The sequence below is a fragment of the Anguilla anguilla genome, chromosome 2, assembly GCF_013347855.1.
Source record: "Anguilla anguilla isolate fAngAng1 chromosome 2, fAngAng1.pri, whole genome shotgun sequence".
Lineage (NCBI taxonomy): Eukaryota > Metazoa > Chordata > Actinopteri > Anguilliformes > Anguillidae > Anguilla > Anguilla anguilla.
The window spans coordinates 29,625,560-29,652,293 of NC_049202.1; the positions used below are offsets into that span (position 1 = coordinate 29,625,560).

At 38.3% G+C, this 26,734-nt stretch overlaps 1 protein-coding gene and 1 long non-coding RNA gene across 2 annotated transcripts in view; one reads left to right on the forward strand and one right to left on the reverse strand.

The window, feature by feature from the left end:
- Nucleotides 1-4,596: 4,596 nt before the first annotated feature.
- LOC118221116 lies at nt 4,597-4,797 on the forward strand. Its single transcript, XR_004764059.1, has 2 exons — nt 4,597-4,685; nt 4,738-4,797. It is a non-coding gene; the product is annotated as an uncharacterized LOC118221116 (long non-coding RNA).
- A 31-nt stretch (nt 4,798-4,828) lies between these two features.
- Nucleotides 4,829-26,734, reverse strand: part of rnf40 (ring finger protein 40) — a 51,895-nt gene continuing 29,989 nt past the window's right edge. Inside the window, exons 17-20 of the mRNA XM_035405848.1 lie at nt 22,902-23,027; nt 15,959-16,099; nt 14,330-14,431; nt 4,829-6,548 (exon numbers count right to left, since the gene is read on the reverse strand). Of these exons, the coding sequence (XP_035261739.1) occupies nt 6,372-6,548; nt 14,330-14,431; nt 15,959-16,099; nt 22,902-23,027 (546 nt within the window). The 3' untranslated portion in view covers nt 4,829-6,371. The remainder of the gene's footprint in view (nt 6,549-14,329; nt 14,432-15,958; nt 16,100-22,901; nt 23,028-26,734) is intronic.

The window sequence follows — 26,734 nt, forward strand, 5'->3', positions numbered from 1 at the left end:
CTCGGCTAGCAGTAACTTCGAAGGAAAGCAAACGGTGACTGTACCACTACTAATTTACATTTTCACGCAAGTCCGAGTTTTCGTTCTATTCTTGTCATTTTGCGATTAGCCTATATGGAATTGACGACGAGAAAGTAATAAAACAGCAAATTGTTTACAACGTGTGCATGTTTTCTGCTGTTAATGAATGTGTTTGAGAGGATATATGAAAATCAATAAAGACAAAAGTAACCATATATAGTCATTGTTGGTAACCCGTTGTATATAAGTGGAATAAACCCCTCCGGGCTGTCCCGGTTATTAGAAAATAATGTAGGCTACTTCGGTGGTAGTATGGGGTTACAGAAGAAATCATATGACCGATGGACCGACGACAATGTCAGTGGGCTAATTTGCCTAATCTTCGCGATACTTTAGACCCCGGTGGAAACGCAGACAACCATTGGCTGAAGGAACCTTTTAGTTCCTGGTAAAGTAGTTCCTGGGACTGAAAGTTCCGGGTAATTTTGGTGGAAACGCGGCTAATGGTGACACCAAGGTCTTTAACGACCATATTAGGTTCAGCCAAACAACCATCACAGTTTAAGGTGAGAGTAGACAATTTCTCCCTTAATATTTTGGGACATAAAACCAACATTTCGGTATTATCCAAATTTAGGAGCAGAAAATTTGAAAGCATCCAAACCTACAATCTACAATACAGGCCTCTAACCGTGAAAGCGGCAGTGCTTCGCCAGGTTTAATTGAAATATAAATCTGAGTATCGTCCGCATAACAGTGGAACTCTATGCCATGTGCCCGGAAAATATTGCCAAGTGGTAGCATATATAGCGAGAAGAGTACTGGTCCTAGTACTGATCCTTGTGGAATACCGTATTTCATTATTGAGGAGCTGGACTCTTCTTCTTTTAATTTGACAGACAGACAAATTTCCTGTCACATAGGTATGATCCAAACCAGGCGAGTGCCTGTCCATGAAGTCCAACACAGGCCTGGAGTCTGTCCAGTAGAATTCCATGATCAATTGTGTCAAAAGCTACACTCAGGTTGAGGAGTACAAGAACCGACACGACACGAGTTACGGTCGGCTGACAGTAGTAAATCATTTGTAACCTTCATAAGTGCGGTTTCTGTGCTGTGGGGGGTCTAAACCCAGATTGGAATACTTCAAGGATACCGTTAGAGCTAAGGTATGCACTTAGTTGCTTAGCAACAGTTTTCTCCAATAATTTTGATAGAAATGGAAGGTTTGAAATAGGTCCATAATTTGCCAATTTATCAGGTTCTAGGTTTGGTTTCTTCAATAATGGCTTAATAACTGCCACTTTTAGTGACTCAGGTACGTATCCTGTGACTAGGGATGTGTTAATGATTTTTAGTATATGCTGGCCCAGTACCGGAAATAGTTCTTTAATCCAATTTGAAGGAATAGGATCGAGTAGACAGGTCGTCGGTTTTGAAGACATAACTAATTTGAATAACTCAACCATGCTCATGGGCGTAAAACAGTTTAGTACCGCTGTCTGTAAATATTCCTGTTGTAGCCAGGTGTGGGGCTGTTTATTAACATTAACAGGAATAGTGCGTGATGGGGACAGTTTGGAAATCTGGTCTCTAATAGCCTCAATTTTCTGATCGAAAAGGTTCATAAAGTCAATGCTGCTAAGATTGGAGGGATAAGTTGAAAACTCTGATGATTGTTTTTTAGTTAATTTATCCAAAGTACTAAATAGAAATTTTGGGTTATGTCTGTTTTGTTCAATTAGTTTTGAGAAAAAGGTCTAGCAGAAGCAAGAGCTTGCTTACACTGAAGAAAGCTGTTTTTCCATGCAAGATGAAATACTTCTAGCTTTGTTGACCGCCATTTTCGCTCTAATTTTCTAGTAGACTGCTTCAGGGCCCGGGTGGTATCGTTGTACCATGAAGTGTGGCTTTTCCGACTAGGGTTTCTTCTTTTAAGGGGGGCAACAACATCAAGAGTGTTCCTGAGGGTAAGGGTTAGCTGGTTAGTCAATTGGTCCAGTGCAGCTTCATCAGCATTTTCATCAGCCTTTTCTTCTGTGGAGAGGAATGACTCCGGAAGCATATTTATAAACTTTGGAATAACCTCAGGGTTTACTGATCGCCTGTAGTAATGTCTAGGCTCTGATACAGGAGGATTGGATGCCTTAATATTAAACGTAATGAGGAAATGATCTGATAGTTTAGGGTCATGAGGTGCGACTAATATTTACCACACTAATATCATGGGACAGTACGAAGTCTAAGGTATGGCCACGGTAGTGAGTAGGCTCACAAACATTCTGTACAAAACCAATGGAATCAATAATAGAGGCAAAAGCTGTTCCTAGGGGGAATCAGCAAATTCCCTTATGAAATCAGAATAAGGCCCAGGTGGCCTGTACACAGACACAAGAAAAAAGGACTGCCCGCTAGCACTTTTATTAGCTAGATCGGGCTGAACACAGTTAGTAATAAGAACTTCAAAAGAGGAGAACATATATCCATGCTTAGGTGCTAGACTCAAAAAGGACTGATAAATAACTGCAACGCCTCCCCCCCCGCCTGATGGACGTGACACCTGAGTACCTATGAAACCCACAGGAGACGCTTCATTAATCGCAACATATTCATCAGGTCTTAGCCAAGTTTCAGTCAGACATAATACATTGAGATTATGGTCTATTATCAATTCGTTGACAAGATCTGCTTTTGGAGCGAGTGGTCTAAAATTTAATAGTCCAATTTTTAAGGATGGTTCACTATGATTAGTAGCAACGTGCCGTGTTATGACGACAATTATGTTATCCACATCAATACCACGGTTAACTTTACATTTGGCATAGATGCGTGGAACAGACACAGTCTCAATAAAACAGATATTAGATTCTAGTTTAAAAGTATTAGTTGAAGGGGCTTTTGAAATACTATTTCTATTGGCTAGCTCTGAAACGCACCTTGCAGACAGAGGCGCAGGGCCATATGTCTGGGACACAGGTATAAAGAAACGAGCAGGCAAACACGTAGGGTTAGAAGCCTGTGGCCTGGCCAGCGCCCTGATGGAGTGTCAGGATCTGGCCTTACTAAGACTAGCAGCTATGTTGTTCGATAGGACACGAGAACCTCTCCAGCTCGGGTGGAGTCCGTCTTTCTTCAGTAGGCCAGGCCTTCCCCAGAAATCAGGCCAATTATTAATAAAGCCTATGTCACTAGATGAGCACCACTCCGACAGCCAGAGATTTAGCAAAGATAGCCTACTGTAGACCTCTTCGCTCCTACGAGCTGGAAGCGGGCCAGAGCAAATTACTTCCTGACACATCTTTTTAGCCACTGCACACACCGATATAAAATAATTTTTGGTGACCTCCGATTGCCTCAATCGGATGTCGTTTGTGCCGACGTGGATAACGATCCTAGAGTATTTACGTTTACTTTTAGCCCGCACTTTTAAATTTGCCTCAATGTCGGTGGCTCTGGCACCAGGAATACACTGTCCTATGGTTCCTAGTGTCTCTAATCTCACGTTTCTCAAAATACTATCCCCTATGATCAGGGCTTTCTCAGTAGGTGTGTTACTGAGTGGGGAATATCAGTTGGAAACACGAGTTGGGTGGTGCTCGGAGGCCCTGGGCCGGCAACTAGGTTTCTTTGGTACCGTGATAAAATTGTCCTGGCACTGGCAGCGGAGAAACACTCGTATCTAAAATAGCATCCGGCACGGGTAAAAGGGAGTCTAAGAAAGTCTCACTCTCCTGAATCTGATATGAAGTCCGGATGCGGGTCTCTAACTCAGCTATTTTGTGCCAATTCTAAATTAAGCTGACACTTAGCACAAGTACCATTACTTGTAAAATTGGCAGCAGAGCAAAGACTAAACATGCAACAAACTGTGCAGCGAATGGAAACCATGATGCGCTCTTACCGTATTTTCTTTAGTTGATCGCTTCGTTCGATTTACAATTTACTTTGGCGAGTAATCCAGAGAAAGTAGTAAATGATGCTTACTTGTAATGCTTACTTGGGTTTTGTTTAAACGCAAAAGCCCAAGATAGTGTCTATACACACTTGAAATCATGGTATTACAGCCTGTATTGCATTACATTTGCTTAGGTATGATTTATAAAGCCATTATGGTGTGTTTATGGAGGTATTATGATATGATGTAAAAAGCCTTTGTGAGACTGACTTTGTGTAAAGTGTGACAAAGATTTTGTGAAAATGACAAAGATGTTTAATGTTCCAAATATTCCACATTGGAATGAATTAAATTAGATCATTTGCAACTACTTCTGTTACCAAAGGCAATCTGTCATTTTAGTTAATGTAATTCATGCTATCTAACAGCTGTGATATTGGGTGTGGTGCTGATACACTAAGAAAAATATATTTGATACAAATAAAATGACCTTTATTTTAAAAGGACAAAAATCACATGCAGCCAACAAATTTGGCTTCACTAATGAGTAAGAAGCAATTAGAATGAAAATGGAAATTAAATGTGACTCATTTAAAACATGTAGCAACACAGATAAGTATTAAGTCCAACATACATTACTCTGATGCTTGTATGTTATAAAAAATATTAATAAAAAAAAATCACTGACCAGCCATGCAAAATGCTCAGTAATATTTCCTGTACTTAAACAAATATACATCTGCACTTCTAACATAGCCTTTGATAATTGGTGTTTCGCACTACTTTTCAGCCTACTCCTGGCAATTGTAAAGCCAGAACAGTGTCAAAAATGTCTGTACAGGCAAAAATTATTACACCACCTGCAGTTTAAAAAAAAAAAAAAAAAAAAAAAAAACCTTAGGCAGAGAAGAATTCAAGTAATATGTGGATTTATTGAATAACAAACCAAAGTATAAACACTTCTCCCCCCCCCCCCAATTTCCACTTACAATAACACAAAAAGATGAGTATTACTTAAGGATCTTAGACAAGACTTTCTACAAAATTGAATTAATTACAACTCAATTACTGAAAGTCTACCCAATCATTTTGCAAATGGGGTGGGAGGGGTTGTTAAATTTACTGAAACTGCCAACCACCTGGAACCTTCTGAGTGTGTACTGAACACTGCACCTGGCAATCATAAGCTTCTTTGCAATTTCTCACTGGGTATAACCTTGTGCCACAACGTTTACTTGGCCCCACACATCTAAGCCAAACTCTCTCTCCTTTGCCATATTTGTTGCACCTTTAGTGCACTACAGTCTAAAGGTATCAGCCTAAAAAAAAAATTAAAAAAACTTAAGGTAGATAAGATTTAACTCAATTTAATTACCCCTCCACCTCCCACTTTGCAAAATGATTGGACCGCCTTCCAATAAGTAATGGAATTGTAATTAAAGCCATAGAAGGCTATTTTGAGGATTCATATCTAAGATTAAGTAAAAGTCATATGTCATTGTGGGTAGAAAGACAAAACACATTTGTACTGTACTTCGGTTAACAAATTAAAGTATAAATCTTTTTTTCAATTTCTACTAATAACAACACAAAAAGATTACTTTACTTGAACATAATCTTAGACACATTTTAATAACAATTCGACAAATGTGCATATTAACTGAATTCTCTACCTAAAGTCCCCCCCCCCCCCCCCAAACTACAGGTGGCCTAATACTTTTGGCCAGTACTGTATCTAAAATATCCTTCGCACCAAAACTATCTGGGCCAATCAAAAGCATACTAAAACTTAAATATTACCAAATAAATACAGAAAGCATGTTCTTTTAAGTATGGAGAAGCATAGGCCTAATTCTATAACATGACTACAACTTCAGTCAGAAAAAAATATTTATTCTCCTCAGATGTGAACTTGGACAGGTTATATCAATATTTGTAATATGTGTTTTATGATGTCCGTTATCTGACCAAAATCAGCTCATTCTATACACCATTTTTATTCTAACAGTTGGAGGACGAATTAATTATTTATTTATTTTAACTGGGTACAGTAACAAACATGGCAGTAGCACCTTCATTCTCTTTATTAAAAAAAAAAAAAACAACCCAAAGAACTAGCAGATTCCACACAGCTGAAATTAGTAAAATAAAGAGAGGATACAATGCCCCTTAAAAGTCAATATCACCAATGTCTTGCTTCTATTAAAAAAAAAAAAAAAAAAAAAAAAAAAAAAATTTTTTTAAAAGCCGTTGTTTCAATTAATCGGCCACTTGCAGAACCATGGGCCTATTGAGGCACTGGTTCTCACTGGCTGCACTCCTCCCTTTCAGCACATTTACTGTCAGTTATGCAGAAACTGTATGTGGAGAAACGTATGCCCTCTCCCCCTATCCTAATCTTCTGCCACTTCTTCTCTATTCTATTGTATCCATTGATACTTCTTTGCTATTTGCATTAAGTGATGTAAATTCGGTGGAAATCATTGGCTCCAAAGGCAGCATTGCACTTGGGGCATTTTCTCTGCCGAGTGTCGTAGCGTGTCTTCAGACATTCGTAGCAGAAAACATGAAAGCACTTGGTCAGAACAGTCTCTTTGTCCCGTGTGTTACAACAGGGGCAGCGCAGCTTTGCCTGAGAAAGCAGCACCCAAGGAGTGCACACAGGGGGTAGGGTTAAGAAAGAGGGAATGGAAAGAAAGAAATCATATTAGATCAGAGATGACATTTCAGAATTGAAGTATATTCACATGAAATACTGTTCAGTTATTTATTTTTTTACTGACCTGGTGCCACATTTTTACATTTCCAACAGGAATAATAAAATGCTGACACAAATTTTTTGCAATGTTAAACCCTTTGCCAGAAGTGTGAACATCTAAATGTCTCCTTAATACTGTTCTACAATATTTAATTGTCTTCATCTGTGAAAGCCATGAATAATACCAAAGTTAACACACAATAAAGTCTGAGAGGGGTTAATTTATGAAAGTGAAATGTTCTTTAATTCAGCATGTTTAGAGGTAGCCCAAACGCAAGTGACTTTGCTAGTTTCAGATTGATGCAGTTATTGACTGTTCAGTGCCCACCATAGTGTTAGGCAGGCACCGATCAGACAGTCATTTTGAACGGCATTTTGAAAAAATGACAACTATTTCCCTGCACCGTTAAAAATCACCAGTTGACAAGTCAAATGATGCAAATATTTTAACTGCGGTATGAATAATTAGCAGCTGGCCAAAGTTGATACAGTAGCCTGTTCTCTGAAGTAACTCTCTTTCTCTCTACATATCTATATCAATATGAATGCAACGAAGTAGTTACAATCGTCTGTCAAGTTAAAACAACTAATGTTAAAGTAATAATCTCGAAGATTTTCATTAAAATAAATGTATGTTAAGTCACTATCTATCGCTGAATTAGGTAACACAATGGTGATTCAGCCTATTATTATATTTATATTATTATTATTATTATTATTTATGATTAAAGAACTGGGTGTCTGTGGCAACATTCCCGGGAAAAAATCAGAAGCGGCGCATAGTTAGTGACGCGTTTTCCATCACCGATTAGTGGTTGGTCCGCCAGAGAGGGTAGGCGGAGCTAACGCAACAGGCTCGCTCTTCAACTCACTTGTGTGTGAGCGGCGCACTGTTTTTTCCGGTGTCTGCTAGCCTTACAATAACAGAGAGGGGTGGGGGTTTATGGAACCCTAATAAGTTTTTGTGTAACATGAGGTCATTATTTGTTGATGTAGATTTCCTATTACATTTGATGACAATGTAACGTTACTAAATTACATAGCTATTTGCACAGCTAACGCTAATTACCAGACTATGTCAAGAAAGGCAACATTAGTTTAGACAACGTTGCGCACAGTATCCATCTCTCATATCAGGTAATGCTGCGTTGTAATTAACACAATCTAATGTCAGCTAACAATTAGAAAAAACGCTATCTAACGCTACCAACCAGTACCGACCTCGCAAACCGTCTCTCGAATGCAATGCTACCTTGTTGCAATGTAGCTAACTAAAAAGTCAGTTCAGATCAATGATTTGCAACAAGACTGGATGAAACCTGCAAAATTCCTAGACGTCTGATTGTAAACGTTCTAAAACTGCACTTGGCGATTTGTCAAAGTGGGTCTTTTGAGACCCCAGGCAACGGCTTCAGACGCTCTGCAACGAACCAGTTCACACCGCTGCAATTTTCTCTGCAACATTCTAAAACCGTCTCGTTGCGAATCATTGATCTGAACTGGCCACGTTACCATTATTTACATTGCTATCAAGTTCATTAATATATTTATTCAGAATAAAGCCGGGGTATAGGTGGAGCAGAGCCGTCTGATTTCTGTGGAAACATGTCAAGCCGGAGAAAACGAAATAAAAGAATACAGCAGTATGGATTAGCGTTGTTATTATTTTATTACGCTTCCTCATATGTTCCTTCAGCCTTGATGCCCTTTTTTGATGAAATCTCCTTTGTTTTATTCTTTTTATTCTGATTGCTAATTTAACACCCAGCTCAGCTTTATTCTCGAACAGTTTAGCTAGCAAAACCAGAAACACCAGGGGTAACATTTTGCAAGGCAGTTGTTTCAAAAATATTACACAACAGTCATTCACGAAAAAGACTGTTTATTGTGCACGAGATACATAATTGCACGAGCCACAGCGAATCCCGCGAATTCTTCTCTGCAGTGTAAAGACGTTCATACCGGGCAAAAGGTAGATAAAGAACGTTTGTGGAAATCGATCATCACTAATTCTACCCTAGGTCTGCTACAGCATTTTAATGTTAGACAATGAATGAGTATGTACATAACGTTACTTTTATAACAACCATTTTTTATTCAGTAAATAGTGTTATTATAGTTGGCGTGGCCGAGGTGCCAACTGACTGACGTCACACAGGCGACACTGGTTGGATCCGGTTGGATCTATGGGAAGTGAGGTCCAAAAACACACCTGCAATTACCGCTTCTCGCCATTGGTACCGCCATAGAGAACAAAACGGAAATCTTTGAGATTGTAACTTTAACTACACACTTACTTATATACTGTACTACAATACCACATTGTCTCCAGCATCAAGTTAGAAAAGCTATATCCCAACAGTGATATGTAACATTACATCGATTATAAAAATGTATTCAAAGCTGTTGAATGTTAAATCAGGTTCAGGTACTGTTTTATGATGTTTTTACGTCAACACCAGATGTTAATGTAGTTGAAAAAGAGGTTTTCCTCAAGTTAACTTTCATTCACCTTCAAGATTTTAGTTGAATGCGATCTCTAGTAGCATGTGGTGCCATATTTTTATATATGTGAGGTCAATGTAAAATGTGATGCAGCTGCACAGGTTTATAATTGGATTGCTAACGAAGCACAAAATTATTCACAGATCTAACCTCTTAATTTTCCTATCAAAGAGCATCAGATTGATGCATTTAACTGTTAAAATGTACCAAATTTTTTCCAGAAGGTGCTTGCCCCCTAATCCCCCTAGACAGTTCAGGGTCCCCATAATAGTTTTACAAAATCCTGTGGGAAACACTGGGTTATGTCTTCACATTTGTTACAAAGCTATGTTTTTGTAAACCTCAGTCTAATTAATTTGTATGAACAAACATACTGACTCAAGATTAAAACAACCCATTGACAGCTTTATGGAGAGAGCTGCAGTTCTTTATCATTTCTTTTATTTTTATTAATTTCTATTGTTATATTAAGTAAGCTGAAATTAGTTCGCTAACATTAAATAGCTAGTTATGTCAAGCACAATAGAAGACACCTTTGGGCAGTTAAACTTAAAAAAACAAACAAACAAACAAATAAATAAATAAAAGAAAAAGTCAAGCCTGTTTTTTTTCTGTTATAAATGTATTCAGGGTCTTCAATCACTTACACATTCTACTTTAAGGCTGGCAAAATGCAAAGGTTGGCTTGGTAAAAGTTTAATAAGGTAATGTTCTACTTTCAGAAATCATCAGAATGAACCATTTCAGAGTGATTTCTGAAAAAAGCTTCTCATAGGAGACCATGCCCCCAAACTCCCTAGAATTTATTTCCTTCCCACTGCCTGTCTTCTCTTCCCCTCAACAACTGGTCAATAATAACTTTTTTAATTTTATTTTTACATTTTTTTGTACTTGCTTTGACAATAGTAAAAATTACAAACTGTCACATGTTTTAGATGCTAGTCACTACGTTAAGTGTAATTGTAGTTGAAAACAGAAAATGAAGTTTCACAACATGGTAGTCAATAATACACTGATATTATTTTAAAAGCTACCTAGTCAATTTAACTCTGTTCAAGAAAGGTTATGGACATAGATCTCATTTCCAAAAAACATAGGATTCTCCAGTGTATTCTATTAACAGTCCGGATAAAAGTTCACTTTCAAAATATTTATTTCATATTTTCTCAAGCTGTTTTACATACTAGTCAATAGTGTATTTGGCATCTGAGTATCTGAAAAAACTTGAAATAAAACTGCATGCTTTTATTATTTACATTATATTTTTCAACTAAGTCCTCATAAGTCTAAATACATGAATATATACCATACAGTATATAATTAAGGCAAAGTGTGTCCAGGAAATCCACCTTTTCCCTCAAAATCTCAGAGCCTGACTCCTGACCTTCTCATGACAGGCAGTTTCAAAGTCAAGCCTAACAGCCTGGCGCCCACCTTAGCAAATTAACTTGCACCCATGTGTCAGGTGGCTGGTCAACTTAAGACCAGGCCAACAAAAGACTTATCTTAAGTCATTTCGCAGTGGTTTCTTTGTCATTTTAAGGGCACAATTTTAAGACAGTAACAAACATGCATACAAATATCAAGATTACAATGTGAAAGACTATTTACTGTGTTTACTAAAGAATACACTAATAATACATATCCCAATGGTTAGTCATAATATTGATCCGAATTAGGTAATCGCAGTAATGAATAAAATTGAAAACCCACAAAAACCTGCACTGTAAATGGACTGCATTTATATAGCGCTTTTATCCAAAGTGCTTTACAATTGATGCCTCTCATTCGCCAGAGCAGTTAGGGGTTAGGTGTCTTGCTCAAGGACACTTCGACACGCCCAGGGCAGGGTTTTGAACCGGCAACCCTCCGACTGCCAGACAATCGGTCTTACCTCCTGAGCTGTCGCCCTGTAATACAGAGGACATTTAGAGTCCTGAAAATGTGCTTCAAATGTCTGGATAAGTTATATGAAACATTACAATGCAGCCCTTTCTTACATAACATTTCCAAAAGTCATGGATGTCTCATTGACGTAAACGAGGACACATTATACGTGTTTTGAAGGCCTGACCCTGAACTGCACGTGCCGATGCTAAAGCATCCAGATACACCAGTGCACTGCAGGTGAAGAGGGATCAGCTGGCAGAAGCTGCTTCTTCTACAGCCCGGTAAGCAAACAGAACGGTTTATTTGATTGACAATTACCAAAAGTATTTGGACACCCCTTCACATTCACGATTCTGCAGTTTGGGGAAGGCCCTTTCTGCAAACAATGCCCCCATGCACACATCAACGTCCATATAGAAATGGTTCAATCGAGAACGGTGTAGAGGAACTTGACTGGTCTGTAAAAAAAGTTGTGTACTATAAAGTTGCTCTGAATACCTGCCTGAATAGTGGCAACTGTAAAGCTTGGTGCAGGAGGAATAATGGTCTGGGGCTGTTCATGGTTTGGACTAGGCCCCTTAGCTCCAGTGAAGGGAAATTCTGATGGTACAGCCTACAATGACATTCTAGAGAACTGTGTGCTTCCAACTTTGTGGCGACAGTTTGGGGAAGAGCCTTTCCTGTTTCAGCATGCTAATGCTCCTGTGCACAATGCAAGGTCTATAAAGAAATGGTTTGCTCAGTTTGGTTTGGCCTGCATAGAACTCTGACCTCAATCCCATCGAACACCTTTGGAATTAATGGGAACATTGAGTGCAAGCCAGGCCTTATTGCTCAACATCAGCGCCTCCATGGAGATGTACTTTTTATGAATACTCCCCCCATTTCATGGCATCATTTGTGACAATTGGTGTGTCAGGTGTTTCTGATTAGTCAGGTATGCTCAATTGCTTCCTTAGTGCAGGTATGAGAGCGTTCACAGTACCTATTCTTGATTATAGCCTGTGGATTGTCTTTGGAGTCTGTTATTGCCATTTGCCGACATGCCAGTGAAAGTCAAGGAGGCCATTATAAGGCTGAGAAATTAGGTAAAAACTGACGATATGCCAAACGTCAGGCTAACCAAAATCAAACATTTTGAACATCAATAAGAAGAAAGAGAACACTGGTGAGCATAGAAAACAGAGCCTGGTAAGCCAAGGAAAACCTCTGCAGTTCATGACTGAAGAATTCTCACTATAATGAAGAAAAACCTCCAAACAGCCCAAAAGATTAGAAACACTGTTCACGATGCAGGCATGGATGTGTCTGCGACAATTGTCCACAGTAGACTTCACAAAGAGCTACAGAGGCTACACTGCAAGATGCCAACCACTAGTTAGCTGCAAACTAAAAACAGGACGTCCAGGTTAGTTTGCTAAGCAGTACCTAAAAGAGTATGCAGAGTTCTGGAAAAAGGTCTTGTGGACAGATGAGATCACTATTCACTTTTATTAAGAGTGATGGCAAGAGCAAATGTGGAGGCCGAAAAGAACTGCCTAAGATTCAAAGTAACCCCTCTCATCTGTGAAACATAGTGGTGGAGAGCATTACAGTTTGGACATGTATGGCTGCCACAGATACTCACACACTTGTCTTCACTAATGATGTAACTGCTGATGGCAGCAACAGAATTTTGAAGTGTACAGAAGGTTCTTATCTGCTCAAGTTCAACGAAATGCCTCCAAAAGAATTGGATGGTGCTTCATCAGACAGCAAGACAATGATCCCAAACATATTGCAAAAGCAACAAAGGAGTTTTTCAAAGATAAAAACTGGAAAATTATTGAATGGCCAAGTTATTTAACCGATCTGAATCCAATTAAACAAGTGTTCAAATAACTTAACTCCTACGTGCAGTCCCCCTTAGTGCCCATGACGCCCATGATGTCCTGAGATTGTTGAATTCAGACTTTCACTGGTCCTGCAACCAAACTATGAAACCACAAATTCTGTCTTCTAGCTTTATTGGTAGACGATACACGACAACTATGCCGAATACACAATTTCTAAGCCCCACCATTGTCGGCAGGTCGTCCATTTAACAAGCACCCTCTCCCTGCAGTCTCATCTGCAACTAAACCCCCCGCACATGACACAGTGGACAATAGTAACTAGATGGGCATTCATAAAAATATAATTTCACTACCAAAAATTTGTATTCCGTCATAAACCCTAAGATATGCCAATAAAATGGGGGAAAACACTGCTCACTGAATAACAAAATAAACCAGACAAATTTTTCTAAAATGATATTGTCATTCGACTGTCAATATCGGTGACTAAATACAGAATAAATATACAATCTTACCATTGGTTTTACGCGCAGAGATGTCTCTTTCAAGACTGAAGTGGTCATATTGTCTTGGAAAATCAGTTTGTCTAATATACACTCCTTTATAATGCCTGGGTATCTTTCAAAATAGCTGTCCACAAATGCATAGCTGTCCACACATTACAGTGTTTTCAACCTTTTTAGTACAGTCTGACTTGATTGACAATTATTTTATCCAATAGGTGTCACTATAAGCTTTCTAACGATGTATAACATGTCTAATTTAACTTTTGGAATAGCGTTTTATAGCCCAGCGTAACCGAAAGTTTTGTCTAATCATCGCCGGCTTACATATTTACTCTGTGATAGCAGTAAAAGACACTGTACCAGGCGAAACGTAGGAGTTGATTTTCTTCATTTTTTGGAAAATATTATTCTTGAAAACTTCTGAGCATGGCTAAGGCAAATGTTTGCTGATAGACCTAGCTGATTGTAACAGGGCACTCAACCTGCCTACTCTTTCCAACAATATACCTCAGCGTATAGTTACGATCGTCCTACCCCTGCATGCACATGCTCGGGTTCAGTGCCATGTTGGGGTCCTATAATTCCAGGATCACTTTCATGGTTGTGTAGGCCCATTTTTCTTGGGGCCCATCCACACACAGAACAGAACCTCAATAGCTCTCTGATTATCTTTTTTCACTCCAAAAATATAGAGCATTTCACTACATACCCAGGTTTTGATTGTTTTCACTCCCTGGACAACATTAAGAGGGATGTATGATAAGCAAATCTATACTGTTTGAATCTATGATGGAAATAATTTTTTCTCTTCACAACAATTGCAGCCAAAGGTGAAATCTGTTTTTGCTAGGTGACCAAAAAAAAAACATCTACTCTGTCATAGCCTTTTATAAGCCATTATTTTAATTGAAAAACTAACCTTGTACTGATTGATCTCTTCCTGCAGAATTTCATCAGCATCTGTGTACACCTCCACTTTCTTTTGTTTCTCCAGCTTTCGACGTAGCCTGGACAGGTCCTCCTGAAAGTGAGAGTGTGAGGGAGGCAATGCACTACCAGATCCAAACATTTAGCATACCCAATGGCAATTATACAATCAATTCATCATTAAAAATTCATGATTAATATAACGATTGATATAATGTTCTCTTAATGGCATTTTTGTAAAGATGGACAACTGCTGAAGTGCAAAATACAGTTTCAAACCTGCATATGAGCATTTGACGTTCAAAGAACCAAGTCAGCCCTCAACATTGCTAAGTGCCCACTGCCAATCGGCTACTATAGTAAACTAGGTTGCTATAATGTGTAACATTGGCATTGCCAATTGTATATAAAAATACCAAAGGTACAATTTTCATTATGGTCTATTAGTTTTACTGCATGCAGCTGATCATTCAACGCATTCTAAATTCCATCATTATGAACGTTATTATATTATTATAGTGTAACATTATTGTCATTAATATCCTAAGAGACTTGCCTAATAACCATAGCATGTGTATACCTTCCCAGGTATCGACAATGCAAGCGGTTTCTAATTTTATACTAGTTAGCTAATTTGATTACATTTAACTAAAAATGAGGCTTGAAGTATGCTTGATACCCTACAGGGATAGCTATCCATGGGCACTGACGATCACATACAGTACAACACAATTGATGGAATTCACATCATACTGTAAATGTTAGCAAGTTATAATTTTATGAAATCAAGGCTCTCCTGGTTATTGCATGAATGTGTGATAATTCAACTTGAACATGACAGGCTTTTTTGGGGGGGAATCGGAGTGCTTTGTTACAAGTTTCCCTGTTCTTTAGGGGGCCTGAGCTACCCATTATCTGTCTCTTCTTGGGACACACATCTGCGCTTGCAATGGGGACATATAATTTCTATAAGGTATACCTAACGGCTGCGTGAAAATCTGGATATGGCTCAAGCCTACCATATACAGTTATCAACATCATTTCCAGTAGCAAATTTCAGGCTGTCAAGTTGACACAGGGTTAAAAAAGGTTTGGGAATTGTTATCGCTGTACTGCAATCAAATAAGCCTGATGGATCATAAGCCTGTTGACGAGAATTCACTTTCTCAGAATTCAAGCTAATGTGGAAGCATTTTCACCGTTTTTCCTCAACATTCCAACTCTTTAATATACAGGCACCAGGCTGGTAATGCTATTGTGACTAATAATGGGAAAACTGGTTTGTGCATGCCACGTGAGCACATAGCTGGAATTTTGTTTTTATTACCGATTACAACTCCTGATCCCATCAGTGATCACTACTCATTGTCTTGTCCTTCAAAACATCAAATTAAAAAAAAGAAAGATATAAATTCAGTGAATGCCAGATAGTAACTGGTAAACAGAAATCATGATGTAGCTAGTTATAATTATATATGTAAACGTTATTCTTGAATGCATATACAACCCTATGAATTACGTTGAGTCCACCCAACCTCCCCCCTCCCAACCCAAGAAAAACAAAAACTACAAGAGGAAGGGTTAATAATGTATACACATGGATTTGGATATGTGCATGTACCTGTGCTTTCTTCAGGTTGAAGCTCTCCCTCTCACGGGCTATGCGGTTATCCAATACAGAAGCCTGGATCTCCCGAAGTTTAGCTTGGGTGTGCTCCAGCTGCACCTTCAGGTCCTCTGCCAGCTGTGCTGCCTCGACAGCCTGAGGACAGGTGAGGGGCAGGAAATGGGTGGAGACCAAGATCCTCAAACCAATTTTAAAAACAAAACTGCTGGACATAAAAGTTTGGACAACGCACAAATTTTGGCATCTCAACATGGGGAGAGTGAAAAGTGTGTGGCGCACCTGGAAACAGGGCTGGGTTATCCTGAATATATTTATCAGTGGAAGTGGTGCAGCTAGATCTATTAATAGCCAATCAAATGACTTTGTCTTTTCATTTCCTTTGAAAACCATGCGGGTTGCACAGGATGTACTGCCAATTTCAATAGTCTACGGCTGTAATGGAAGCCGTGGATGATACACTAATCAGATTTTTTTCTCAAGATGTTCTTTAGTTCAAATTTTCTCCCATCAGAATTAAAACATTGGCTAAAAGTTTATTACAGGTCCGTTTTAATTTCCCATTAAACCTGTATCCAATTACCTTAAACACGCTATGCTATAACTAAGAAATAATGACAAGAGCATTGAAGTTTCATTAAACAAAATAAAACTAGGGAATATCATATCATACAATGTCAATGATCCCATTCACGTAGTAAAATGATTCAGTGTTGCTCAGATGAAAGAAATGCACAAGTCTATCACTGATTCATAACAATGGCATGGCGTAACTGAACTGAGCAGGATTGGTTTCATCACGTTATAAATACACTCATTTTGATCATTCATCTCCTGGGTCCAAATCAGCATAGGTTCGACTAGCATTACTTACTCATAGACATTGCTAAGCAACGAAAGAGCAAGTTCCACACGCAGCGTGGATGTCACACCTACATAAATAAGTTAAATAGAACATGCACGTAGAAAGGTATTGAAGGGGTGTCCACCTCACACATAATCGGTAAGTAACTACCCAACAAATGTCGAACACCCTACAGAAAATCAAGATTTCAAAATGCTATCTTTACTTTTCCCTACTGAAATGACTACATAGACAAAATAATTTATTAGGGGTCCAAGCAGCGAAGCTGGTGGAACCCTATTGTATCTGTTAGGATTATTATTATTATTCTTATTTTTCTCCGCTCAAATGTCTGAGGCTCAGCAACCATAAGTTGTAGACCAACCAAATTTGGTAGGTGGGTTCCTATGGCCCCCCACTACTCAGGCACTACAAATCACCTATGTCGGCCAGATGGTGGCGCTATAACAAAGGGTCATACTTTAAAAGGCCAGAACGCCCACACCATAAGTCAGATCAACACAAAACTTCATGGACCAATGCATCTGAATGTGCTCTACTTTGCTATTGGGACCACCTATGTCCGCCATATTGTTTGCCCGCCATTTGGACTTTTTTATTAGTTGGGGTGCGGAAGAGCTTAAGCTCCAAATCTAAAGTGTTACGACATCTAGTAAACTTCTTTACGGCAAGCGGCTAGAAGACATCCATGGCGACGCAAGTAATCCGACACCGTAGGGTCTAGTTTTTATCAGTGAGGGGAGGGTCTGAACGTCGGGGAAGCAACGGAAGACAGTGCCAGCCAGAGTGCATTGCTAGGCTACTAAAAGTTTGTTAGTAAAAGCTTTTTGAGAGGATGAATCATTACTTTTCTTTGGCATGGATCCATTTGAAGACAATATCGGGTGAGTTCGTTACGCTTTGAATCTGTCCTTATGCTGAGAAATAGCTAAACCATTTTATTGATAGGTTTTGAGTTTCTGTGCTAACGCACGAAAACACGCTGGTATAATAAAACAATGACGGTAATACATATATAGTCCGCTTCGTTCCGTTGCTACCATAACAAACTCTTGTATCTACAGCTGCAGTTTCTCACTGCAATTACTAATATTGAATATAAACAAAAGACGCAATTTATGCTGTAGTCTGCCAATGTCTACATAAATAATACGGTACTCTGAGCGTAGGAAGCAGGTAGCAGGGGTGGCGAGTTGATATTTCGTTTTTTGTTACTAAAAGTTTGTTAGTAAAAGCTTTTTGAGAGGATGAATCATTACTTTTCTTTGGCATAGATCCATTTGAAGACAATATCGGGCGAGTTCGTTTAGTCTTTGAATCCGTCATTATGCTGAGAGAAATCGTATTCTCAATTTAATCTCTAAATTGACTGTAAGCTTAGGGTTGTAACTAGGTAGTTGTTTCGTAGGTGACTTAGTTAATGCACTCGTCTTAACTATTGCTTGTATTTTAGCATAGACTGCGTTGTTGCTGTTCTTGTTTGTGTTAGTGTTAATCAGTTTAACCTCGCTCTGGATAAGAGCGTCTGCCAAATGCCTGTAATGTAATGTAATACTCCGTAGCAACAAGATAAACCCGACATTAGCCCTAAAATATGCCAATACAGCAGTGAAAACGCAGCTCACTGAATAACGAAATAAACGAGACAAAGTTTTTTAAAATTATACCATGTCATTCTACAGTCAATATCTGGGACTAAACATTGAATAAATATACAATCTTACCACTGGTTTTACGTGTAGAGATGTCCCTTTTGAGCCTCAGCGGTCATATATTGTCTTGGACAATCCGTTTGTGAAATATACGTGCATTTGTGATACCTGGGTAGGCTACCTTCAAAAATAGCTGTGCTTAATACCCCACCTGTTGCTTACGGTGTTGTCGCCCTTTTTAGTACAATTTAGCTTGATTGACAATTCATTTATTCAGTAGGTGAGAGTAAAAGCTCTCACGATGTAGCTATAACATGTCTGATTTTGCTTTTGGAATAGCGTTTTATAGGTCAGCGTAACCGAAATTTTTAGATATTTCGTCTTTTGTTTCGTTTTTTCTCAATGCCCTATTTATTATTTGAAATGTGAATTTATGTATCATTATTCTATCTGTCTCTGGGGCACTCTGAAATGTGCATTCTCTGCTAAGATGAGCAATGGATTGGAATATGTGTCTGATGTAGTGTTGCACGGTATTCCGAAACCTCAGCACTTTTTCGGTACTTAAAAAAAGAGAAACGGTTCGGTATTAGAATTTTCCAACGTTCGCTAGTTTTGTGTCAAATGTAAAAGCCAGGGAAATGTGTCTCTTGCATTACTGATTTAGAGGATGGCAGTAGCAACTAAGGTTGCCAAGTGAGGTGACTTGCGCTTGTGCACTCAGCTCGTTGATACAGCGCAAGCTTCGACTCAGTTCACTTCAGTAGCAATAGGTGTTCCAATTTGGAAATATTTTATTATAGATAGATGCTGTATTGTTATTACAATATGCAGTTTTTAAATCTATTTAAAGGTGAAAGACCTGTTTTAAAGATCATTTAGTTTACAACGGTTTAATTTTTGAAATAAATTTGATGTATTTTTCTATTGTTTAGTGTTGTAACACTATAGGCCTATACTTATTAGTATGTTGAAGAGGCTTCAACTTAAAGGTCGTTAATAAACCATGAATTCGAAAATGAGGTCAACCTTTGTGGACATTACGTTTCTGATCTTTTAAGGTAATTTCAGTATTGTTAGGTACCGAGTATCGAATCAGCATCGTTTAAGTTTCAAGTATCATTTCAGTATTGAGTATCGTGATACTAAACCTGGTATCAGTATCAAAGTCAAAATTTTGGTATCGTGACAACACTAGTGTGACGCCTTTAGTTGCGTCGCAGAAACACTGCAGCTGTACATACACGTCGGCCATCTAAGTGTTACGACATGCCATCTAAGTGTTACAACATAGTAAAGGCCTTTACGGGAAGCGGCCAGGACACATCCATGGTGACGCAACTAAGTCATCAGACAGCATGTCTTAGCACAAATTTGGCCATAAGACATCAATATTTCACTACGTCAGACACATATTCCAATCCATTGCTCATCATGATATTCAGTAGATATGTTGGGTGAAGGTATATGATCATGAAGACAAAGCCATTTTAAAATCGCTCCATAGGGGGCGCGATAGTGCCAATGCTTGGACCCCTCCCAACGCCGCTTGGGGCTTTAATTATATATATATAATTGTATTTAAAACCACTACTCATTTAATCCCACATATGCACCATTTTTGGCAATAAACAAGCTTAACCTAGCATTTTAAATATTTAGTTCAATTTCTGCCTGAAAACTTAGATCAGAAAGCTTGCATTTCCTTGTTAGAAAAACTTAAAAATTCCATTTTAAGCTTTTGTAGAAAAATTGAAGATCTGAACAAAACAACTATCGAATTTTAGTTGGCATAACAACTTCAAAATCTAAGTTAAACTCAAAATTAAAAACATTCAGTGAAGCAAGTTGTCTTGAAATAGAGTATTGCGTGTCTTTTTTTCTTGTGCAGTGCATGCACAGTATGTCATTTTGAACCAACGGTGTTTTGTCCTGTAAATACCGCAAATATTAACAATTTATGCAGTTATTTGTTGTTACAATTGTACCACACCAGTATTAAAGCTGTCCTGCACATACACCGCAGTTGTGATTTCAGACTATGTTAGCGTTTGTTTAAACTGTACACAAACAGTTTATGGTCACCTCAAACTTAATGTGACTTATTATAACAGAGAAGCGTACATTCTTTGTAGCAAAATTTCATAGCTATTGATCACATTACTTCTAAGTAATTCAGTAAACAATTCAATATATACTGTATGTATGCATGTATACATGAAAATGGAAAAACTGTGAGTTATCACAAGGTGCTAGTCAGGCAAGATATAAACAAGAGAACCGCACACACAAAAAGAACAAAAAAGAGACTATATGACATTAAAGATTTGTATTGCTTAATTGCAAGTTTTGCAATGCGTTTTGCTCTCCGCAAGTATTAGGCCTATACATACTAAGCTTTTAGATCAGACATCGAACCCATCATGTCACTGTGACCAAATGAGCAGGTGACTGCAGCAGCACAGCCACCGGTGCTTAAAGGGGCTGTCCAGTTTGTTAAATAATAGCCAAAATGAAATGGCAAGATTTTGTACCATGTTCACCATGTTCATTGGCCTTTCATTTTGCAAGTGGAAAAAAACTTGTTTGTTCTGCTGTTTAATTTAGATAACAATGTAAGACTTCCAATTGAATTAGCAAATTATTTCAATTACTAATTGAAATCAGGGGTGCACCGATCATGAATTTTTATGATCGATTCTGGTTGCCGACTTTGAAAGCCAAGTCAGCCAATTCCGATAGCAGACTTTAAAAGTAAAAAAAATATATATATATATATATAAAAGAAACAGATAAAGAAAACAAAAAAAAATGTTTATTTGCTCTATAGGTACATTCAGATACTTTCATTATTATTATTATAATTATTATTATTATTATTATTATTATTAATAATAAAAGCATTGTTATATTGTTGTCATAGCCATCAGGGAGCTCTGATTCAGTCTGACTGAATCTTTTCTCGACTGCTTCCAGAAGAGTGTGCTTTGACGGCTTCAACACCATGATCTGTGCCAGCACTTTATCTTAGGAGATGTTTCAATGCAATGATGGACGGAATGATATCTGCCGCAGTTTGCAGTGGAAGAGTCGATTTCTCTACTGAGCTCCTCAAAAGGTGCAAGTAGAGTCAATGTGTTTTACCTTTAACATGGATTACCTTTATAAGATAATGTTGAAAATCCAAATGCTGAACTATCGAATTATTCATCCGACTTTTATCAAGGACAAACGAGTTTACGTTAAGACAGTGACAAATTCAATAGTTTTTTTCTTCTTCTAGCGGTAAGCTAGGTGTATTCATTTAATAAATGAACACTTTACAAGTAAATTCATGTGCAGAGCACTCCAATAAGTTGAATGTTTTTATTTAAAACTAAGCAGTATATTCCACATACAGTGCATGGGGACCAAGCGTCTGAGGACACTGCCAACACTGATTGTTTCCATTAATTATCAAGGGCTAATACAATTATGATACTTTGTTTATACATTTTATAAAATAACACTTTTTTTAAAAATACGACCACTAGAATGATCACCATTGTAGTGGTCGTACTTAGTGTTGTAAGTGATCACCTTTAAATTCACCATTATTCACTTCGGGTGGGATTTATGTTACCGTGACGCTCTAAATCTTGCCATGGCACAGCATCATGGCTGATGATGAGCAAAAACCCTGAGGCCTATTTAATTATATCCTGAAAACAGAACATAATAAAAAAAGTCCTAATTTGAAAGATTAGGCTAGTCAATTATTTATTAAAACTGAAAACTGCAAAACTGGCCTGTTCATGAGAAACCAAACATGGACAATGATAGGTTTGAACAATTAAGTTGCTTTCTGTGTCTTAACTTCATGCTCAATACACACTCCCACACATACAACCACACACTCTGTAACATCTTCCCATTGTTAGAGACAGATGGCCACATATAGAGTTCATTCATGGTTTGTAAGGATACGCAATAGCCACAGATCAAAGTGGTGTCAGCGGCAGCAGACCAACTGGGTGTCCCTGGGACGTCTGCTGTAATGTATATTTCTACCTGGGAATGTTCACACTAGGCAATAACCACAACTGTCAACATAACACTTAAACCCTCACTTGTGGCTGTCTCATTGAGATTCGGACGGAATGCTTGCGTGGCACTCTGGCAAGTCTCCCTTTGTGCATCGTAATAAAGCCTTTTCAATTGGAAAGTGGTCCTTAGGGTGTTACTTCACTGATCCAAACATGGTTCCACAAGGGAGAAGATTCCCCAAGAACACGCAAACAACATTCTTCTCATTGAGAATAAACCGTGCATAACTCTAAAAAATTCCAATCAACATAAAACCATATATACCTCCGCCCCCCACAAAAATAAAATTAAAAATTCATTTAAAATCTTAAGAACAATAAGTGGCAGCTCATTTTACCTTCCTCTTGTTGAGTTCTAGTGCTTGTGTCCGGAGTCCAAGTTCTTTTTCCAATGCTGCCAGAGAGCTCTGGAGTACCCCCTCCTTCTCCTCCAGTTTTTGCACAACTAGCAGCTGGGCATCCACCTGAAATATGAACACGGCACAGGGGTAAAATCAGTTTCTCACACCTAATCTTAGTCGATCACAATATACGATTACATTTTTATCCATTTCATTCCTTTTCATCTGTTTTTTTTTTTTAGAAGAAACAATAACATTTTTATAAGATTTTAAAGGAGTAACATGGTGGTTGAATGTGACACTTGCTAGTTGTCTTTAGGCAACAACAAAACAAATGTGCATAATTTTTTTTATTATTCAGTCATTTAAATGCATTTTAAAACGTATTTTTCTGAGCCTAAATTCCCCACTATAAAAGTTCACCCAAACTGTCTGGGCGTGGTAATGAGAACTGTCAGTTAGCTACGATTGACAGACCGTTACCATAGCTACCTCCATGACACGCGCTTATCTTGGGACACTGAATTTTCACAAGCTAGCTAACTTAGTATATAAAGTATCCACAGCTAAGGACGTTGACTTATATCCAATAATAATTTTTGCCAAGTTAAGATAAAACCACAACTATAACGTCCTTATGAAAGCAAACTTGCTAGCTAACGTTATCGATAACATTACATTATGAAAGCAAACTACATAGCTAGCGAACATTAGCTAGCTAGCTATAAATGAATACGACCAACCAGAGATTGTCCAATAGTCCTTAAAAGGCGCTCTAATAAGTGAACCTAACGTTAGTCAAATATTTGCATTATCTTGCCTGTAAGCCAGCGGCACAAACTATGGGTCACGAGTTATCCATTTAGAATGAGCTATCACAGCAATCTGACTGACTGTAGGGATGGCAAAATGTAGTTTTAGAATGTCGCCAGCAGTGTATGCGCGTGAGCTCGACAATACATTTCTCACAGAAAAGGTAGTTTGTCGCCTTTTTTTTTAGTTTATTACAGTGGTGATAGAAGTGACAATAATTAAGTGGTGCTGTGCTGTTAGCCTTTACTGATCGCCGTACAAGGTTAATGTGAAGTAGCTAGCACAATCGGACAGCACTAACCCATAAAAATGTACTTTGAATGATACTTGCTCAATCGAACGGTAAATCTGAAAAACATTCGATTATAGTCAGCTGCACCGAAATTCTCTTTCACACCCTCAATAAACGACACAAGTCCCAGTAGATGATTGAATTAAACCTTTTAAAGTTATATATTTTCTGAAACGTTACCGATTCCGCTTGGCCACAGTGAAACTATGCGATCTGAGTGTATAGTTTCTAAGTAAATTACGTCAGAAGGATTCAGCCTTGTTGTTTGCTACGTAAACTTCACAGCACACTTGTAGCAGGACGGTGTGTCCAGTCAGATTTCTTTATGGGGCGCCGGAAAGGGGAGTGGTTACTGTACTCGTGACGCACTAAGTTGATAACATTCTCAACCGCCTGAAAATAGGACGATAAATTTAAAATGCATATTTCTCCAAAAATAAAGAACGGACATATTTAATACTTTACTCATCAGGTTTCTTCAATGCCTCTGGTGCAAATAGCACATAAAACCGAGAAAGTGTGAAAACCACCATGTTACTCCTTTAAATACTTTTGGGATGGCAGGTATGCCATCCTGCCAAGTTACGCCTTGGCGGGGTGGCATGCCTCATACCTACGCAGCACCAAGAGTTTGCCACTTTTCAGGATTTCCTACAGAAATAACAACAATGACCACAGAACTTAAAAACATTCATTTCTGTACCTTCTGACCCAATTTCAAAAGACTGACCCCATTTCAAAAGACAGAATTCACAAACACTCCTGCACAATAAAGCCTCCAACTAAGGGGATTTTGCATTGTCTCCTTATTTTTCCTGCCAGATTACATCATCTTAATGCAAGGCCACAAACAATATGTCTTCCCATTGGACATTTACCTACACCAGCCAATCCTTCACTTACACGCAAAATGGACTTATATCTTTTTCCCCAAGAAAATTTCCAGTCTTTCAGCTAATTAGTTTGTGGCTCTGTGGTAATGTCGCAGTCAATGGATCATTGAGTCATGGGGTCAAATCTTGCCTGAAGCAAATTTTTCATTTCTTATACATGCTTATTTGCTCATTAATAATTGTCTATTACTTCTCAACCATTGCTTTTGCACCACATTTACCCCATCTTTCACTGAACGTATAGACTGTATTATGACATACCATCTACACGTTCAGTTAATCGGCTACAATTTAGCAAGGCCATATGGATACAAATGGAGCTCTGCTGTGCATACTGGCCTGTCTTCCTTAAAACCACGGACACATTTGAAGAAAAGTCACACCTTGGACAGCTACTTGATGGTAGCTGACTGGTAATGTCATTGAATGGGTAGTACAAGGTCGGAAGATTGAATCCCACCTCGCCGACAGGCAAATCCTTAATTTTCTTATATTGCTAACTAATAATAGTCTATTGCTTTTGGACTATTGCTTTTGCACTTATCAAAATATGAGAATCGTCAATGCATGTGTTTACCAAGAGTCACTCATGGGCAATCATATGCATTTCATGACGACACATTTAGTGATTTTCTTGAAGTTACACCAGCTGACCACTGTGGCGTTTCTACTAACTATATTTCTTCACTTGGCTACTGTAGAAAACGTTCTTAACAGCAAACACCACATTTCTACATTCATGTTACCTCGCCCTGTTCTCTATCTACCCACATACAAACAATTAGAACGTATGGACTGTCTACAACATCCCATTAAAAACATTCCATTTAAAAACATGACTCAATCATAATTACAATTAAAGCCGCAAGCGGCGTTGGGAGGGGTCCAAGCATTGGCACTATCGCGCCCCCTATGGGGCGATTTTAAAATGGCTTTGTCCTCAGGGTCATATAGCTTCACCCAACATATCTACTGAATATCATGATGAGCAATGGATTGGAATATGTGTCTGACGTAGTAAAATATTGATGACTTATGGCCAAATTTGTGCTAGGACATGCTGTCTGATGACTTACTTGCGTCACCATGGTTGTGTCCTGGCCGCTTCCTGTAAAGGCCTTTACTATGTTGTAACACTTAGATGGCATGTCGTAACACTTAGATGGCCGACGTGTATGTACAGCTGCAGTGTTTCTGCGCCGCAACTAAAAAAGGTGTCACACTAGTGTTGTCATGATACCAAAATTTTGACTTTGATACTGATACCAGGTTTAGTATCACAACACTCAATACTGAAATGATACTTGAAACTTAAACAATGCTGATTCGAAACTCGGTACCTAACGATATTGAAATTACCTTAATAGATCAGAAACGTAATGTCCACAAAGGTTGACCTCATTTTCGAATTCATGGTTTATTAACAACCTGGTTTATTAACAACCTAAGTTGAAGCCTCTTCAACATACTAATAATAGAAAAATATTAAATATATTTCAAAAATGAAACCGTTGTAAACTAAATGATCTTCAAAACAGGTCATTCACCTTTAAATAGATTTAAAAACAGCATATTTTAATAATACAGCATCTATCTATAATAAAATATTTCCAAATTGGAACACCTATTGCTACTGAAGTGAACTGAGTCAAAGCTTGCGCTGTATCAACGAGCTGAGTGCACAAGCGTAAGTCACCTCACTTGGCAACCTTAGTTGCTACTGCCATCTAGCGAAGATTCTGACAAATTACACTTTTCATCCTCTAAATCAGTAATGCGAGAGACACATTTCCCTGGCTTTTACATTTGACACAAAACTACCGAATGTCGGA